Here is a 20,460-nt window from a genome sequence, read left to right as displayed (position 1 = left end):
AGGCGGATCAATTCCAGGCTTCCACTGAATACATGCCGAAGTGTCCTTGGGCAAGACACTTAACCCCACGTTGCCTCCCGATGTGCCTAGTGGGGTGTGAATGTGTGTGTGAATGGGTGAATGTGATAAGTAGTGTAAAGTGCTTAGAGTGGTCAAACTGACTGGAAAAGTGCTATATAAGTACAAGTCCATTTACCATTTACCATTTAACAACCCTACAGATTGAGTAGGCAAAGCTCCCAGTGTGGAGGACCCCAATGGGGAGAACATTTAACTACAACAAATATTAGCCTCCAAAATTCATTTATAGAAATAATTATAATGTGTGGAATATCGTTGTTTAGTAATGTTATAAAATAGACTTAATTAGTTGCAATAAAAATACAAGAAACATGTTTTAATGCTCTGAATAATAATAATAATAATAATAATATACTGCTCAACTTTTAAAGATAAGGTGTTTTCAAAACACTGGTTTTGTTTACTTGGTTATTTGGTTATTGGCTTAAGGTTTTCCCCATCTAATATAAACCCTTGACTATTTTTTTCCACCTCATTCCAAATGTTTTTTGCTGGACTTCTTTGGTATTAATGCATCGTTTTAATCCTCTACAAGACGTACTGCTCACCATGTAAACAACACCCTCGCCATGGCCGCTGTTTGCTCTTTATCGGTTTCAAGGTTGACTGTACTGTGTAAATGAATCCCTTGTTAATCCAGACTTTGGCCGCCTATATCACTGCCCCATCCACCCAGAAAATCTCCTGGGACCTGCATCTAGCTGAGCTGGAATTACATGGAAAACTACTTATCTCTAAGCCACATTAGGACTGATACTGTATTGTTAATAAATGACACCACTCACTTAACGCTGCTTTCTTTAATGTCTAGTTGCCTAAAAGTGTGATAACTAATTGGTCCATGTTAATTTGAGAGTTAGAGAAGCACTCCAGTTACATCTCAGCTCTGAAAGAAAAAGTACTAATTGTGAAAGTAACGAAAATTTTGTGAAATTTGGTTAATATAAACATTTGCATTTTTCTGCTTGACTTTGTGCATTTTCATTTTCCATCAGTATAACTGCATTTTGAAACCAGAAGAGAACATTTTTTAACATTTAAGATAAAACAAACTTGACAACAACAACAACAACAACAACAACAACAATAAAAAGACTTCTCTCTTTGTATAAATAACTATATTTGTTTTCAAAGGGTCCATTACTCAGGCCAGCTGTTTCACTCAGATTTTTGACCCATATTAGTTAAAGGTGGGTCTTTTGTGGATGTGCAGTAGAGCAAGCCCTCTGCAGGGGTAGAGATAGGCTATTCAGTCAAAGTTGATCCCCTTCCAGTGCTTTGCCAGAATCTCTCCTTCCCTGGGAAATACGATCCATCACACAGGGTCTGTCTGTCGCCTGGGGGCTCTCATCCTCTTTCACAGCCCATATGCCCACACTGCCAGTTGCCACATCACTGCTGCAAAGTGCATTTTGCATGCTTTCATGCAGCAGCGCAGACTTATCATCTGGCCGTTCCCTCCTTCCACCACGAAGCTGGACCCCTCCTCCGTGTCTTTTTTACGTACTTTCTTTTTTCTTCCCCCTCTTTTGCCAGCACTTTAGCAGTAATTCCTGCTTCAGTGAACTGGGCATACAGTGCATGACTTGATATGACCTGAAAGCTAAAGGCTAGCTATTATTGCTCTATTAGAGCCTGCGAGTGAGGGAGAATAGGAAAATGAGTCAGTCAAGTTCCAAGTATGGCGTAATTCGGCAACAATACCGGCACCCTCAGTAGCTTATCTTCAGATTCTGAGAGGAAAAAGAGGAGAAAGCCTGCGCGTGTTTGTGACTGTGAGAGGAGAGGAGAGAAAGTGAGGGAGAGGAGGGTAGTTGCATCACTCAAGAGGAGTAGGCGTGCTCTTGTGCGCTGCATCGTTTGATGATCGCCCCGGTTCCCCCAAACCTCCACGGTGGGTTCTCAGTGGGTGAGGTTGGCCAATCAAAGCGATTTAGCGGACTCTTCTTACCAGAGAAGTCGAGACTGACTTTGGTACTGGAAGCAGAGCCGTGCAGCGCACTGGCCAGCGAAACCACATCGCAGGACTTTGGATAACTCAAACAGCAGAAGAGATTTGCGTTCGCAAAGACGCGCCGCTCATTTGCGTCCCGCTCCAACTGAAAAGCTGAATATGTTGCTATGAATGATTCAGTCAGTCAGCAAATGTGACTCTTGTTTTCTCTGTTTTTCCTTTTCATACTTGGACTCTGGTGGGGGGAAAGTCCACGGTGGAAGCGTAAGCCAAAAAAACTCGCACTGTGCGCGCAGGGGGGTTGGTTATTTTTATTTTTATTTTTTTATTTTTTTTTACCAAGATGCAGGTGGATCGGAGCTGTCTGCTTTCCTGTGCTTGGTTTACGTGGCTGCTCTTACTTTTATCAACTCTAAGTACCAGGGAAACCGGGGTGGGAGGCTCTCACCAGAACATCCCTCCATCAGTGTAAGTAGCCAAATGGCCTTTTACGCAAAGTTGCTGCGTTTCAAAGAGATGTCGAAACAGGAACCCCCTTAAGCATACTATGGTTGCATTGTATTATTACATTTTTTAAATTTTTTTTAATACACTTCAAGTATTAGATATCGCGTTATGAATGAGTTATAGAGTATTAGTCAAAAAGCAGTCTGATGTCCAGTGAACTTCCTAAAGTTAATTTGTTCTTTAAAACAAATCAAACAAAAACATGCATTTTCACTTCTTGTTTTATTCACTGTGTGCATGTGTGCTGTCTGCAGGGTGAAGCTGTGGGCCTCAGCGTTTGGTGGGGAGATGAAGTCCATCTCAACAAAGTACTCTGGCTCCCAGCTGCTGCAGAAAGTGAGCTGTTAAACTGTTAAAATCCAACTCTGGAGGTGTAAAACACTTTTGAACCATTATTACTGAGAAATGATTAAGATTATTATAAAAGATTGAGTTATAGAGGTACTTTTTGTTTGGGCAGTTAAAATCTTGACACAAATAGAAGGATTTCTTAAGCATCTCTAATAGCCTTGATATAGGGTTTATAGGAATAAATAAAAGGTTTGCTCTGATATGGTTATTGTTGGTATATACAAGGCTCACACTATAATCACAATGTACTTATTTTTCATCATCATTATTCCTTTGCACAGCTTAAGTTTTGTTACACTTTGAGTAAAAGAGCTATTTATCTAAAGGCTTAACAATACCTTTCAAGAGACAAATACAGTTGCTATGTGAATGTACAAAACAAACGTATGAGAGGAAATAATTGGATTTGGGTAATTTTTTTTAGAGTTTTAATCTCTTAAGCTTTGGGACCTGTGCTTTTTAGCCACTTGAAAATCAGTAATGCATGTTGACTATGTAGCATAGATTTAAAAGCTTATTCAGAGCATGTGCCATTTAAATTGATGTCAGCTCTGAAGCACTCAGGAAGCTGTATTCACACACACAAATGCACACACACAAATTACTGTGAGGAAAAAACAAATTTTATTGCTATTCGACTGAGTGTTTCTTACATTTTTAGCACAGCTTTACCTCTTTTATGCCTTTTTGCAGTCTTCTCTTGTCGCTCTTATGCTCTGCTTGACGGCATTTATGCAAGATTTGAGAGTGATGAAATGCAAATTTTCTTAATGGAGGGTCAGTTGATGAACCCTGAGTTAAAACATGTTAATATATAATTAGTGGATAAAAGGCCAAGCTAAAACTAACCTCTTAGCAGGTGCACACAAACACACACACAATTTTGTGCATTTTGTGCAGTTGTTCAGGGCTGCGGTGGATGCACAGACTCACTCTACTTTTGGGTGTAGCACAAGACAGATAAGAGATTTGGCATAATAGATAGACAGGACCAGTATATTTCCATGTAGTCTATACATATAATGGCTGTGACCATGCACCCCAAATTCAAAAACACAGTCACACACATGAATGTGAGGCTTCAGCCTGGATTTCATCAGCCCCTGATAAGGCAGATGAGTGGTGTTATCTTTTTGACATGATAAAAACTGTTCCCCCTTCTCATCTTTTTCTGCCTCTAAAAAGGATGATAACCCTCCCACAGAGTGACGACCTCCTTATGAAATGCAAATGAAGGCTGCAGGGGTTAATTGAGCAAAACGAAAAGATGGAGGACTGCTTTGTCCATGAAGATAATCTCACACCAAACTGTTGTGATGCAAGTGCAGGGTTATGTGCAGGTTGCACAAACGCACACATGCATGTACCTGTAAGTGTTGCCATTGTGCCACTGTGCCCACGGTGCTGTGCCTTATTGTGAGACAGTGCAGGAATGTAGTGGAAGAGACTACAGCTGACCTGAGGGCACATATGCTTTTGAAAAGGCAGATAGGCTGAGGGAAATACGCTCTGTACTTCGAGAGGAGGCTGGTACTAAAGGAGAAAAAGACTTAAAAACTGTGTCTGCTTGCGTGAGCATGTGTATAGGTTTCCCTTAGGCAGAGAGCAGATGGACTGAGTCTCTTCAGTCATCTTTCTGACCCCAGCGTAACTAAAGTCCCTCGGAAAAAGCGATACCTCTGCACGAGTCGCCCCTTACACACAGCTGTTGCTTTTTTGTTTCTGACTCATTCTGTGTGTGCATTATCATTTACATCAAAGCCATTAATAAAAATTAGAAAGATTATTTATTTAAAAGTTGGGCAAATGTGATTAAGGTTGCAGAGAAATGCCTTAAAGATAAAATATTACTCAAATGGTTTCATCTTAAATTCTTGTTTCTTTTCAGCACTTTCAGAAAATGTTGGACTTATTGTTTTTCTTGCTCTTTCACTGTGTTCCAAGATGAAATGCTACACACTGAATGTGATCAATTTTGTGTGTTTACTGGATTAATCTGATGCTTTACTTCTTTAATCAGACATAGTCTGAATAAGTACAAAATGTTTTTTATTATGACTGATAAAAAAACACATCATAAAAAAATCTTAATTATTTTTTTAACTGAGGTGCAGTCCTCATCAAAATACATTAATAACTTAATTAGACATCGCTTTACATAAATCATGTAGATGCTTTCAGTCAATTGTGTGACAAAGAAAACAGATAAATTTTTTAAGTGTATACCTGAAGCAGATATCAGCTTAATTTGCAGGAAAACCAAAGCTACATAAAATAAACTTTGACTCTTGTTCAATTAACCCCATAAAAATGCTAAAATCTTTATTTTTCTTTTGTAAAAATCCACTGGGACCAGATTCATCCTTTAAAGAGCACTAACCTCTTTTCTCCTGCTCTGTCTGGATCTGCCTTGCCTTTGTACACCCTTGCACACTTCCTACATCCATCGAAAACGGCTCTTGTTTCAAGGTTATATCGGTTAGTACCAGTTTGTGTGTGAGTGTGTGTTTGTTAGTTTGTGTCTAAAGACAAAGAAAGCACGACTGATAAAGGCTTTGATTTGTTACATAAATTCAACGTTGACTTAATCTTCATCAACAGAAGTACAGTATGTGATGCTGTACTGCTTGGATAGACTGTGTATTTTCACACTCACACACCCATATAAAGAAACTTCTGTTAGAGACAAAAAAATAAAATAATAAATAACTCCCACTGATAGCAAGAATTAGCTTTGTGTGTTTTACACTCTTCACTGCTGTTCTCTTGAAATCTTTAATTTCATGTATCATTGAGCAACCTGTCCAGATGAGCCAGTCTGGCTGTGATGGCTGTGTCTGTGTGTTCGGTGCTGTCGTACTACTTTTTTTTCTCTCACTGATGCTGTAGCCCTCTGGATTCAAAGTAGAAGGATATTTTTCCAAGCTGAAACAACTTTAAGCCTCTTGTTAATGGAAAATACAAGAAAAATGATCAGCCATTGTTGCTTTGGCTAGTCATGGACCTCTGCTTTCCCATTTTTAAAGCACAAGTGTCTGGTGGCAGGGAATTGGCGGCAAGTGAATGTTTTTGCTCTGTGTGTGTTAAGTTTGCATACCCACTTAAAACATACTCAATCTCTTTCTCTCTCTCTCTCTCTCTCACACACACACACATACAGAGTATTTCTCTCTCTTGTACAGATGCACATTTGTAGAGCTGAAGAGCAGACGATGATAGGAAGGTGTAATGATGTGTGACAAGCCTATGCTGGAATTGATTTGCTGTGGTGGGGATGAAGAGTGAGAGTGTGTGTAAAGGGTTGCATGCAAGTGGTGCCACACCATTTTCTTTTACTGCCCAAGAACTAAGTGTTGAAAGCCACTGACAAGCCTGCCATCAATATTCCTAAAGACAGAGTGTAACTGAGTGGAGTGCATGGTGGATCAAAAACATATAAAGTGGTGAAGTCTTCCAGTGAAGAGGATAAAGGCTCACAGAAAGATGTGCATATACTGGATTTAAGGAGGAAGAAATAAGTAAGTAAAAAACAAGATAAACTTGATACGATTTGTTTTCTATTAGTAACATTTTTGTCAGTTAAACAAAATATGTGTTGTAGTCATCTAAAATAAAGCCCTCAAATCCTGAGTCGTGCTCTGTAATAACAGAAAACAATTAAACATGATTATATATATGGATTTTGAACTATGCACGTCATCTATGGTAGAATATATGGCGATTTTCTCATTTCTTTTGTTTCTCTTCTTTTGTCTCCAATATTAAACTTTATTTAGATCATAACAGATCATAAATAACTTCCATGTTATTAGGAAATGAATCAGAATACTTCTTTTATACTTTAGATGCTATTAAATTGATATTTATAATGTATATATATATATATATATATATATATATATATATATATATATATCATATTTTATACATGCAAAGGCAGGGCAACAGCCCCCAAGTATTTGGTTAACTTATGAAAATACCACATAAGACCAAGAGATTTATTTTCTCAAATATGCATGACCATTAAAGTTATTCAGCATACAACAGTGTTGTCTTTTCATTCGTCTATTGGAGTCTATAAAACGTCTTTAATACTAAATCAAATGTAATTGTTTTTATTTTTCTTTTACATTTAAGTCTTACATTAGCTTTACATGTTTAAAAAAATGATGAATTTGTATTTTAGACATGCAAACCAGATTTAAAAGCATGACTAATTTCCTAAATTTGAAATAGAAATGATTATGCATCCCAGTTATTTACATTAATTTAAAATTAATTACATATTTGGATGATGAGAGTGGAATAATGACTCACTGTGTGAAGAACTGCAATATGATTTTGTGATTTTTTTTCTTCCTTATAATTTTATCCTTGTTAAAAATGTACCTATAATTTTATATTTATTTATTATTCAGTTTTATATATATTATTTCACAAATAAATGAGCAGATAAAGTCTTATTCAGTCATGCTGTATTGACTTTACACTACAAATAAGACAGTATACTGATGCTACTCAAAAAATCCCATAAAGTGGCTTTTATGGGGAATGTGGGAATTTCATTGACAATAAATTAGCTCAAGACTGATGGAAATAAAGGTGCATAGCATTTTTTCAACAGGAAAAAACAGTTTTGCTAAAATGTTGGTAAAAATGTACTGTTTTGTATTTATGCTTAAATATGACCCAAAAAATATTCACAAGAGTTTACTTGGTTTAAAAGCAGCAGCATATTTATAGAGAATGCCTTAAAAATATTTAGCATTTAGATATATAAGGATAAAGCTTACAGCTATGACTCAAGCCTGAAATGCTTTAAAAAAAAAACATTTTGGGGTTGGAAGTTGTGTTGTGCTAGGGACATTGCCTCTGTGAGGCTGTAGTAATATTTGCTCCAAAGCAGTCATTAGCCATGTTTACATGGACACAAATATTCAGATTAAAAGTCTGATGGGAATAAAATGCTTCATGTTAACATACTAATTGGAAGATTCTGATCTGATCACGCTTATTTGGACCAAAAATTAAATTCTGGTCAGGAGTGGTTATGGCAATTGTTGTTCCCATTGGCGTGGATGAAAACACATGTTTCGAATGTAAGGTAGACATTATCCTTATTGTTCACGCCTGTTATGTAACATAATCCTACACTTTACAGCTTGAATTGAACTTGTATTCAGTTAAAAGGGCACAAAAGGGGCCTTGAAATTATTGGTGGTAGTAAATGTGTTGTGTTTGTTAACATCAGAAATCACTTCTTCTTATACTCCTTTTTGCAGAAATTCAGACAAATTGGCCATGAAAAAAAATGTATTCTGTTTAAATGTGATCTATGCAAACAAGTCATTATCGGAAGACCTTTTTCAGGCTTATATGAAGAGTACAGGTCTAATCAAAACTGTAACCTAATTGAAGGAATTTAGTAAATGTAAACGTAGCTTTTGTTTCTTTGGTTTCATACGTTGGTTTGAAGCAAGTAAACTAGACTGCTTAGTGTCACCAGACAATGTTGCATATAGTTGGAATTCAGTAGAAAAAGTAGTCGCAAATGAACACAAAAAGAAAAAAAAAGCCAACTGTGGTGGACAGCTGCAAGATAAAACTAGAGAAAGCTTTTCTTCTACACATTAATCTCTGACAATATCTGGGAAATTTTGTGGGAATCTCTGTGACAATACTTTTATTAATTTTAAGCATTTCTATTCACTTTTCTCATTCACATCTTGTAAATATGGATCAGAAAAACAACAATGCAAACCAGACTGTTTATTCCCAGGAACCTGGTACATTCCAGATTCACTGATGTAGAAGTCTTTGTCCCTTTTCTTTAAAAGTCAGTGATCTGAGCCTTGGTTTAAGTGCTGTTGCACAGGTTGCACTCTTTTTGCAACACCACAGATACTTGATTTCCTCTTGATATGAAGTCTTGTCAGTTCTACAATTAAGCTCCCTTCATGCGTGAGTAAACAGTCATGGGTGTAAAGAATAAACAGGAAGGGGCTGAGCACACCACCCTGCGGGGTTCCCATATTAAGTGCTCATTATACTTACAACTTCAGTTATTGCACAAATGAATTGTGATGTCAGCACAGCACCATAACTATTTTTAATGAGTGCTTTAGGCATGCAGGACTCCCTGCTTTCTTCTTTCTAACCAGTGGGCATTGCTACTGAGGTATCTAAGCATAGCATTTGTATGGTACACACTTAAGTCTTTACCATATAAGGTTCTCTGTCCCACAGACTGGATTGACACAAGAACATGCATTCCATGCAAATGAGCATCCTATAGGCAAACTCTATGATTGGAGGACACAGGACTGAGGAATTTTCTTTGTTTAAACCCTATATAAGACAGAACGACACATAATGTCTTTAGGTCTTCGTTCTGGCTTTGGGACCTCCAGATTTTGCTGCAGAAATCTGTTTTGATGTCTGAACTTTTGTAATAAACTTCTTTTTATTATTCAAGTCAGCGTCCAGAGACGTTTTTGCCTGAAAGACAATTTTTCCACATCTCCTGATCAAGATACATCACTACTAAGAAACAAGGACAGTTACACTTCAGAAACAGCATCAGAAGATGAAGGAATTAAAATATGTATACACAAATGTAACAAAATAGTTTCAACTTCTCTACTTTTATTCAAAGGGACTTTAGCTGTTTTTGTAACATTTAGAATAGTGCACGCTTTTGGGTTTTGATACTTTTTTCAGATGCCTGCACAGATGGATCTGCTGTACACTTCTTGTTGCAGCCTTTTCTGTTTTTCAGTATGCAACAGGTCCCAAAGGTCAGGAGGTGCATGACCGACTGAAATGGCACCAGAGCACCTGCTGACCCAGCTTTTGTGATGTTGAATTTGGTATGAGCCATAGTTCATAAGAATCGTGAACATAAACCAAACATGAAGCAACAGAGTTGAGGAGAAATGCCTGCCAATTCATACTGGCTTCAGTGTGTACAGCCAAATATCCTTACCAAGACATTTTACTCCAGTTCAGAATGAAAGTAACTTTTGTAGTCTCATCAAGTGTTAATCCACTAAATAAGACCTTTTAAGTTTTTATGACTCTCCAGAGTTATAAGAAGCACACTCTCTTTTCAGCTTAAAAAAACAGAGAATAGCTTCCTGGGTGTTGACCAGCCTTTTGTCAGCCCTGTCAAATCAACAGGTAAACTGCCTTGCAGCTGCAGGTAGGCGGGGTTGCAGTGGAGGTGGAACAATTAGTGTTTTCAAAGGTTCCAAAATATTAAACAATACAAAAGTTACATCTAAGTCATTTTAAGACATAAAGGCATTTTTTTTAAACTCATAACTCATAATAATTCTGGCCCTGATCAACCCATTATAAATACAAAATAGATTTTATGTTTATATATATATTTATATAGATATTCAATGATTTTTGTTTTTCATTTAATTTATTACTGTACAGTAAGGCAGATATCATCGATCTAAATTGAGGAGCATTTTTTCTTATATCACGTTTAAACCTCTGATTGCCTTTCTTGACCCACTGACAACTTTGCAGGAGTGTGTGTTTCTGTGGCAAAGTGAAGAAAGAAATATCTGAGGTTGTGCCAATCTGCTGCAAAGGGTGGAAGAAGGCTGAGGCGTTGTAGTGTAACAGTGTATCAGTGAGCGGGAGACGGCTGCAGATTAGATTTAGCTTTGGGAAAATTGAATAGCTGTCAGGTTTGGTTCAGCATGGCTGGCAATGAGGTGAGAGAAGGGGGTGTAAAGGGGGTGTTCACTGATGACTGTTCCTCTTTCCCTAACCTCCCAGCACCCTCTCCTATCTCCTTCCTCCCTCCCTATCATGTTCTCATTGACCAAAGCATGATCTTGCAAAATTTGATTCCTTCACTGCTCATTGAGGGTGAGAAGAGACAAAGTATGTGTGTGCTTGTTAGACAGCAGGAAAACAACAGAAAACCAGGAACGAATGAGGAATTTCTTGTCACAGAGTTAATTACAGTGTCAGGAGGCAGGAGCGTAGCTATCCTTTCACGTCCTAGCTGGCCAGCTTTAGCCAACACAGATACTCACTCATGCTGTAATTAATGCTTTGTTGGTAAGAAATGCATGAGAAAAGCCAGTATGAGTCAAACACATTTCCTTTATTGTGAGCTTAAGAGCAGGGCGTAACAACTCTTCGCTACTGAATTAAATAACTGCTGACGCTGTATTTATGGGCTTAGAAATCAAGTGCCTTTTGATGACTTGTTTGTTTTACATCTTTGAATTATCCCCAGCCTCGCTCAGTGAATTCACTTGTAAGCATGAAAAATGTTTGATTTAGCTGTTAACTTGTGTTCATGATCATTTTTCTTTGCAGTTCCCAAAGTTTCTGCCTCAGATGCACATACACTCACATGGTGCTTGCATACGCAGTAACACCTGGAGCTCTGCATTGCAAGGATGATGAATGTGAGCACTCAAGATAAATACCCTCTGCCAAGCAGTTCTAAGGGCTTTTTGAGGGTTATGGGGAGTGGGAAGCTCCCCAAAGAATGCCATAGGTTTTATTTTTTCCTCTGGTTGCATTTGTGCTGAAGATATGGACATTGTAATGATGTAACAGCCAGCTGGTGGGTGGTAGATGAATGAAAATAATGTAATTACCCCTCTGTCGCATAAATGTTCACTGAATTTCATGTGTGTGTTTTTTAAGGCTTTTAGAGGAGCTGATGTATATGTTGCTGAATGTCACTGATTACACTTTTTTTTTTAGCTGTGATTTTCTGTGTCACACCTGTACATTCAATCAGTCACCATACAGTGATGTTGTCTGGACTGATCAACACTCAACACAGTTAAATTGTCTTGACTCATCAACGTAAAGCTGCATCACAGATGGTTCTCCTCATTCAGGTACTGTTTTTATCTGATATAGGATTTCTAGAAGAGCAGTTCTTTGAACTACAGATGGCCACAGTTACTGCCATGTTAACACACACACACACAAAAATTGCCTCCAATAATCTCCAGAACTTTGACAAGATTCCTGGACTTTAAAAGTCGCCATCGACTGCTCAGCTCTGGCTGTGTCTCTGTCCTTGTTGGCCTACAGATGGAAATCATTTCACTGTGGTTACTTTGGACATTAATCACCAGCAACACTTACTCACAGATATACACACAAAGATTTCTACAATTATGACAGATTATTCACCAGGTGTGCTCCAGACTTTACTGCAAACATTAACCAAGTGATAAAGGGGCAGGGCCTAAACTATTAAGCACATTAACATGTGCAGCATTGTGTGAAGGACTGTCTGTGACTAGCTGCTGTCCACATCAATCATCCAGTCGGTTGTTTGGATCCACCCTGTATTCTGTAGTTAAAGATTTTACTTATGAAGGAATACAGTGAAGAAAAGAAATAACATCAGGCTCCATTACAGCTGAGCCATCAATCACAAATTCCACCTTATGTGTCCGAGACCGCTGCATGCTCAGATAATTCTGGTTTCTTCATGTAATTCTCTTTCTCTCTGTCACATTGTCTCTACACCACTCTACCCACCTGTCAACTCCTCCCTTTGTCAATATTTTTACTCAAGTGTTTTTGCATTTCTTTTAAGTGTTCTTCAATCCATTCCAGTTTCCCTTCTTCTGTTGTCTCTCTATCCCCCTACTTTAATGATAAATTTAATGGAGCAACTTCACTCTCCATATAAAGGATACATGGTGGGTGAAGGTGGGATGGACTTGTATTTGGGGCAAGTGTTTGTTCCCCCGACCTTCAGCTGCCTCACTTTGGAGTGGTGTGAAAATGTTTGGCCAGCCCTATTTATTAAATTTTTGTAACTCAGTGGAGTGTAAAATAAATGGATTTTTAAGGGTGTAAAGTTAACAATAAAAACTATGAGCAAAGTTAGAATTTTTTCCCTACCATTTCAGAATGAAAAATATGAAAGAAGCATCATGCAAGACTTTAAACACCATAGACTCTCAGTCCTTGTCCAAAAACCTTCAGACAAGTAAGCTTATTTAGCTTTTTGGATCATTGCTAATTTATTCAAATGTCAAAACTTTAAGTCATAAAACTCTGTCTAAAGAAATAGCCATAGGATCCTCTTAGCAGTTGCTTTAAACTCAGTTTGCTAAGACCCTCAGAAAGCTGTGGACTTAAAAGGAAGACTAAAGAGAAGAAAACCTTTTGTGCATTCTCATCACAAACTTTAGCACTGAAAGTTAGCAAATGAACCCATGAACAAGCTTGATGCATGTAGGAAACACTGTGAGGCTGATGAAACAGAAATAGGTATTTGTAGCTGATATGATGAAAGCTATGTCGGGGATAGTATAGAGGCATCCCTTTTAAGGGCTTATGTCAGTGACATAAATATTTTGCAGATGAAGAAAAGCTATTAATTACAGCAAATTTGGGAAGTAAACAATTTTTTCTGAAAAACAAAACAAAGCAAAAAAACAAAAAAAAAAAAAACAAAAAAAAACTAAAGATGAAAAGATTATGTTTCTTACAAGATGACAATGACCCAAAGAACTCAAAATCCGGTCTCAGCAAATTCAAGCAAAGGTTTTTCTCTGGCCTTACTATAGTCTGACCAGCAGAGTATAGTAAGGCCAGCAATAGTAAAAACATCTAAACAGTAATTTATTTTGGTTATAAAAAGCCTTGGAAGCTCTAATACTTGGCAAAGGGAACGTTACAAAGTGCTGATCATGCAAGGTGACCATATGGATTTATTATTATTCGGAATTAAAAAAAACAAAAAACAAAAAAGTCATTCACAATTATAGAAACTTTCACCAAAGGTCACCAAACTTTTATATGCCAGTATATATCCAAAGTCACCCCCTTGGCCTACACATTAACTTTGCCAACTCTCTCCCTCCTGCAGATACAAACACACACACCCACACACACACACACACACACATGCATCACTTCTCATAGGCTGTGAGATTGCTGCCAAATGCAGCTCAGCAGGACAGCACTGGTCCCACCCTCTGACCTTCAGCTGCACTTGCTGCCATCTTTCACAGACTCAAACTTGCATGCAACACAAAGTGAATAAATACAGTTATGCAATGTGAAAACACGCATCACTTAATTACTTCAGATTGTCTCCTTCAAAACATTTTACCAGAACATTGAACATTTTATCTGCAGGCATTTATTGTGCACAACTTCTGTGTCATTGTTACAGTTCATACAACACATTTAATGGCTGGAGTCCTGCACTGGTCAGTGTGCTGATAACACTGAAAAATAAATTAGCAAAAAAGAAACAGAAGATTAATATTGGTCAGTGTCGTACCATATTGATCAAATGGTATTACTTTGCATATGTAGAAACTGTAAGACAGGCTTTAGTATGATATTTTACACTGGTGGGACCACTGCCATCAACCTGGAGCCGGAGTCTTTTCTAGACCGCCACCATATATGTTCTACAACAGGAAATCTATCCTAATGTTGCAATCACTGAGATTAGTGGTTATGGTTAATGCAAGAAATCCTTCATCTTTATGGTAATATATCAGAAGTATAGCATATGGCTATCTGAGCAAATATTGGGACTTAAACATGTTTTTTCACAAAAAATTGTGGATCGTCCAGAGTGGATATTTTGAGGATATTTCAGATTTGTGCAAAAAAAGCTGATGGACATTTGAGACACAGTTGTTCTTTGTCTAATTTTGTTTCAATTTCATCTCATTCCAGAGGTGAGGGTGGAAACTTGAAACTTTCTCTTGAGCTGTTTTCACACATGACTATAGCAGAGTTTCCAGAGAAAGTGCAGACAATTTGGTCCAGACTTTTTCTGCTATTGCACACAAACACATCACAACAGGAGCCTTTCTGCTGGAGATGGCGATGGAGATCTTTGACTCAAAACAGCGAGGGATGAGGTGTGGAGAAATAGATGTCTAGAACATGGAGGAGGCAGCACGTTATGCAGAAATTAGGAAATCACAGTGGGGGTTTTTTTTTACAGCACGTTGACAGATGTAGCTGTTTATTGTGTTGATAAGTACTGCACATATCTGTATGTATCGTAGGGAGCAGAATACAGGTCTGTAGAAAGTGAAAATTCTTACTAGCATTCATTCACGTGCACAGCAGTTGTCCATGCTGTAGAACATTTACATTAAATAGTAATTTATTAAATGTTTGTTCATACATTGTCTTACCAACTAATGTTCTGGTGGTTTTACTGGGGAGTTGGGTGGAAATCTCTACAAGAAATCTGAAGCAGACCCAATCTAATTCAATCCAATTTTATTTGTAAGGCACTTTAAAAAACAATACTGTCGACCAAAGTTCTGTACACAGCAAAGGTAAATGAACGTTTGTGTTCTAGCTGCATCACTGCTGCATCACCGCTGCATCACCTGCATGTATAAAGCAAGTTTTAAAGTCTCCACGTCTATCTGTTTTCATTGGCAGGTAGTTATATTTGGCCATTAACAGTAAAAAGGTAAATATGGACAGTGTCGCTGCACAGAAATACACCAACACACATTTGTAGTGGATCAGAAGACATGGCTGAGAAGAGATTATTTTTGTCCTATAGTTTTTCACTCAAGTTTACGGAGTGGCTTGTACCAGTTACTTTTCATTATTTCCGTTACAACCATTGTTGCCTTGTTAGATTTTGTTTGACAAAAGCAGTTAAATCTAGTGAAGAAGGGAAGAAATGTAGAAACAAAAATGTAGAGAAAAGATGGACCTCATTGGGAGTACTTGAATTGTGCTGCTGTAAGATTGGCTAATTAAAAAGCTGGTATTGTGTTGAAATTTGAACCCTAACAAAATCTGACTGCTATTTTCTGTCTCATTTATTGAAGTAAATTAATAATAATAGACCCAAATGCATTCAGCAATGTGTTGATTTGATGTGTATGTAGTGGATTATATGAGTCTGGTGATAGAGATGTGTTTTGATTGTGAAGCCCATTGAAAATTAGACGTGCTGCAACATGATTTCAGAGGCTGATCCTGTGGTTTAAGCACTGCCAGAAATGAGAATTTATGGTGTGTTTATACAAAACACAGCCTCAGAACAAATGTAAGTACAATATGATATCTGAACAAACCAACGTATGATGTCAACTTTACATTCTCTATAAGATTAGTTTTTTTTTTAAATGGTTAACATTCATTCAGCATTTTTTTAATCACCCAGGAATTAACATTTGAGTTATCTAGCAGTAAAAAAAAAAATATGCCACTGTTTTAATTTAGTCATTGAATTTTCAAAAGAAAGTTTATTGATGACTGTGCATGAGAAGATCATTCTCACAGAACAATGAGTTTTCAGCTGCATTTACAAAAATCCCAGGCATGTGTTATGGCTGCATTCTCATAGACAATCAAAAATGCTTTCACCACCACAGATAATCGTGCATGAGGAAATACTGAAACGCTTTATGTCAGTTTTGAGTGTGAGTTTTAGTAGTAATAATAATAATGTGTGCATCTTTTTTTTAATTGATGACAAACCCTGCAATATATAAATCAAAAAGGGGGAAAAAACAAGCAAATAATTTGCTTTCCTGCATGAGAGCACAACAGCTCACATCTTAGGGGCTGGCAGGACAAACATCTGCCAACATACCAGGTGTTTTTACCTACCAGAATTGAGGCTGTGTAAAAATCCCCTATGCAATATCGTCCATAATGCTGGTGTTTCTATTATTTGTTGTGATTTTTTTTTACACGCTCAGCTTTGGCATATTTTAATTGGTTCATCATATTTATATAATCATTTCAACTCTGTGTTATCTAATGATGAATGTTTGTTGCTCTCAGAGGCATTTGTCTTCCCTTTAGCAGGGATGAGAATTCCCCTATTTCTTTGTTAATGCTTCAAAGCAAACTCAAATGAAAGTGCGGTCCGAAAAGTGTAACTTCCCATAATAAATCTCCACTTGCAAGGATGAATATTGCCTTTATACTATCCACCACGATATTTTGCTCTCTTATTCCACTTTCACGCTGGCTGCTGCTAGAATCAATCTGAGACTATGAGAATGCAAGGAGTGGAACTGAGAAGCAGCAGGGCACATTGTGCATGCTGCTAAGCTTGAAAAATGTTTTCCAAGACTGCTGAAATCAAGTGAATACAAGAAACTGCAGAAAGACGCTGAACTATTAATCAGTTCTGTATGATCAGATTAGACCTGCTCTTGCTGCTAATATACTTTTGGTAAAGTGAGTTATGGGTGGTGAAAAAACTTAATAAAAATGGTGTTAAGATGGTACTTCTTGAACTTGCCTCTTAAGTTTTGATGGGGAGAATTTTAATTTGCTTCATAAATGAATTATTTTTGCATTGATAGGTTTTCATGCTGGCATAGAGGATGACAGTTTAAACCCTTTGGGAGCTTCTGTAAGTGTGTGTGACTATAGGTGGGGGGTACACCATGATGGCATGGCATGTGAGGACAATGAAAGATTGCGGTCATTAGAGGGAGCTCATATTTGGCACCCTTTCCGAAGAGCAATGGCGCATACTTAATAGACGCAGTGCACCCTGGGACAAACTCCTGAGCATCACTACCAGCTATGCCATAAGGCCGTTTGTGTTTGTGTTATTGTGCAGCTGTTCTTCCACTGTTTCTCTCAAAAGCCCTCAGGCAGCCTTTTTAACACTATCATTGCAGAAACACACACTCGGGAGCTGCCTGTGGATGACTTTTGTGAGGAGAGAAATGAATGAGGTGTGAAAGTGGTTTCAGTAATGATAAACTATAAAAAGAGAACACAACTTTTGTTCACATGGAGGATCGGCATGTAGTTGTGATTTAATTCTAGTTTTCTGAGATACTTCACAACATTTATATTCATGGATTTGTCAAAACTGGACAGAAGATAGACAGCACATCTTTTACATATATTTATAAAGACACTGTTATATCACCTTTTTTTAATTAATCATTATAAATGACTGCTTCCTTACATTTTCATATCACATCACCACCCTGTCAGTATTTCTGCTTGTCCATGACTAATCAGATGCAATCTTTACATGTAGGATCTCTTTATTAAAATTTAATAAAAGGGGTGAGGGGCTGGAGCCCATCCTACCTGGCATCAGGCAGGAGGCAGGGTAAACCCTGTACAGGGCCAAAGTAAACAACGACACTCATGTGCACTCCTATAGGGGGAATATAGAATCACCAATCAGCCTAACATGCATGGTTTTGGTCTGTAGGAGAAAGCTGGAGAGAACCCATACATGCACCGGGAGAACATACCAACCCTACATATAGAGACACTAGTCAAGGTTTGGACTAGGAACCTTTGTGCTGTGAGGTGATGGTGCTAACCACTATAGTAAAAACAATAAACAATTATGAGTAGAATTAAGTTATAAACAGCAATAACCTGCAAATTTGATCTTCCTGTTCTTTACTGTAGCTCCTTCTGATCTGTTATAATTCAGAGGAGAATGTTGTATATTTACATACCTTACAGCTTTAGATACCAAAATAAGAAAATAAGATTCAGCAAATAAAATCAATGGACAATATGAAATATCGTGCAATGCATTATTACACATTATCTCTCTCTCTCTCTCTCTCTCTCTCTCTCTCTCTCTCTCTCTCTCTCTCTCTCTCTCTCTCTCTCTATATATATATATATATATATATATATATATATGTAGTTATATATTTAATTTAAATATAATATATTACATAATATTTTATATAAAATTCTGGTGCTTTTTGCATGTGGTTTTTTTTTTTTTTTTGTTGCTGCAAGATCCTGAATGGTCTGTGCTCAAGTTTAGATGGATTGATTGTACTTTATAGATTTAATTGAATTGCTTTTAGAGATTTTTATATGAAAATCTAACATTTTATGAGGCTAAAAATGTATAAATGTTTAAAGACTACACCAATTAATAGTAAGATGTCTTGGTATATCAGTGTATGTGATTTCCAAGTCTAAAGTACGTACTGTTATGATAATGTTATAAGATTCAGACAAGCCAGAGGAATCAAACACAGCGGAAAAAGTTAAAAACTCGACTGGTTTAGTAGACTAAATCAACAAGAGTAACAAAGAACAGTAAGAATTAAGATTTTTATCTGTGCATATTTCAGAAAAGAGTTTATTAATGCACCTTAAGGCTCAGATATATTTCTGCAGACTATTGGGACTTTACAAAAGTAAGTGCACATGTTTTATCATGTAGCTGGCATTCTGAGACACCATTAGGAATACGTGGAGGAATCTGAGCTGTGGGCTGCTGTTGTTGGTTCTTTGGGTTTGCTTTGTTGCTGTAAAAACAGACGTGTTTTGTGTTGGAGTAGAACTATGTGTTAAATAATGAAAATTTTCTGGAGCAGCTGTTGTCTGTGCTCTTTTCTACAATTTATTGTTTTTAGTACCTCATCCTTTGCTAAAACTGGTTGTTGTCAGTCCCTCCTGACTCAAGCCAACGTTCCCTGCTTGTAGCTTTTTGGAGGACTGCACATTTGTTCTTTTTTATTGAAAAGACACCCATATGTGGAGACTGTGAGCGACACAGTTGGATACTTTGAATTGTTTGTCTGCTACGTATAAATACTTCCATAGATGCATACGTAGTGTTAGTGCTGAACATAACTTGTGTCCTGTAATCCAGATGTCTCTTTAGGAGAAGCTCTTGCTTGTTTTAGCTATTTAAATTGCATTCTGCATGTATCACCAAGGGAGCAATTGTCTTGTTCTGAAAAGGCTTGCCACTTATTAAAGCTACTTGAGACATAATGAAATAAAAAAAGACATTAAACTTCCGATGATGATTCACAACTAGGAACTTTTGTTGAAGACGGTTAGAACAAGTTTGAGGCCAATTCTAATTTAACTGACATGCCTTGATATAGATGTTTGCATGCTTTTCAGCTCATGTTTGACATGAGTTAGGTGTACAGTCTAGATGTTCTTGCTTTGCTTTAAATATGCACTGATATTAAATTTGGCAAGTTGTAGTTGGGGATATCCAACACCACAGAAATAATGAACATATTTTACTTCAGCTTTAAATAAAATGATTTTTTGTCTCCATCAGTACCACCGATACTGATTTGATTTTGTTGATGACATTTGCAGCTGTTGTTATTGCTGCCAACGCACATAGCCTACAAAAAGAAACAAATGTGTTGCAGTGATAAAGTAAGACTTGGAGTATCATCACTTAACTGTTGTTATCTGTCTAGACGTGACAAAGCATTAATCAGTCAAAGGCCAAGAGATGGCACAATTTGAAATGTTGTTATGAAGCCTTACACAGGGCAGAATTCATTATCTGTCCTTAGTAACAGTGTTAGACCGAGGGGATCGCTGGCACAATAGATGTCTGGAGTGACTTAAAGACAAATTGGTCTTAAAGATTTAATGCATGTTTTTTTAATTACCTTGAATATGTGGTTTACATAAGCTGAATAAAGAGAAGAACTATTTGGTTTATATGACAGAAACTCAAATGACAGCTGTTAGTCATACCTCCACCTGGTTTCCTGCTCATCCTTATCTGTCTGACCATGTGGTGAACGTCAGGAGGCCAGTGACCGACCACAATAGAAGTGTTC

General features: G+C 37.4%; 1 protein-coding gene across 2 annotated transcripts in view; it reads left to right on the top strand.

The window, feature by feature from the left end:
• Positions 1-1,659: 1,659 nt before the first annotated feature.
• The window catches only part of cacna2d3a (calcium channel, voltage-dependent, alpha 2/delta subunit 3a), a 117,710-nt gene continuing 98,909 nt past the window's right edge, over positions 1,660-20,460 (top strand). For both annotated transcript variants that reach the window (XM_042004229.1, XM_042004228.1), the window contains exons 1-2: positions 1,660-2,503; positions 2,797-2,878. In XM_042004229.1, coding sequence (XP_041860163.1) covers positions 2,379-2,503; positions 2,797-2,878 — 207 coding nt within the window. In that variant the 5' untranslated portion in view covers positions 1,660-2,378. The remainder of the gene's footprint in view (positions 2,504-2,796; positions 2,879-20,460) is intronic.

The sequence above is a fragment of the Melanotaenia boesemani genome, chromosome 13 (assembly GCF_017639745.1).
Source record: "Melanotaenia boesemani isolate fMelBoe1 chromosome 13, fMelBoe1.pri, whole genome shotgun sequence".
Taxonomy (NCBI): domain Eukaryota; kingdom Metazoa; phylum Chordata; class Actinopteri; order Atheriniformes; family Melanotaeniidae; genus Melanotaenia; species Melanotaenia boesemani.
The sequence above is the reverse complement of the archived record's forward strand: the minus strand, read 5'-3'. Positions and strand labels throughout refer to the sequence as shown.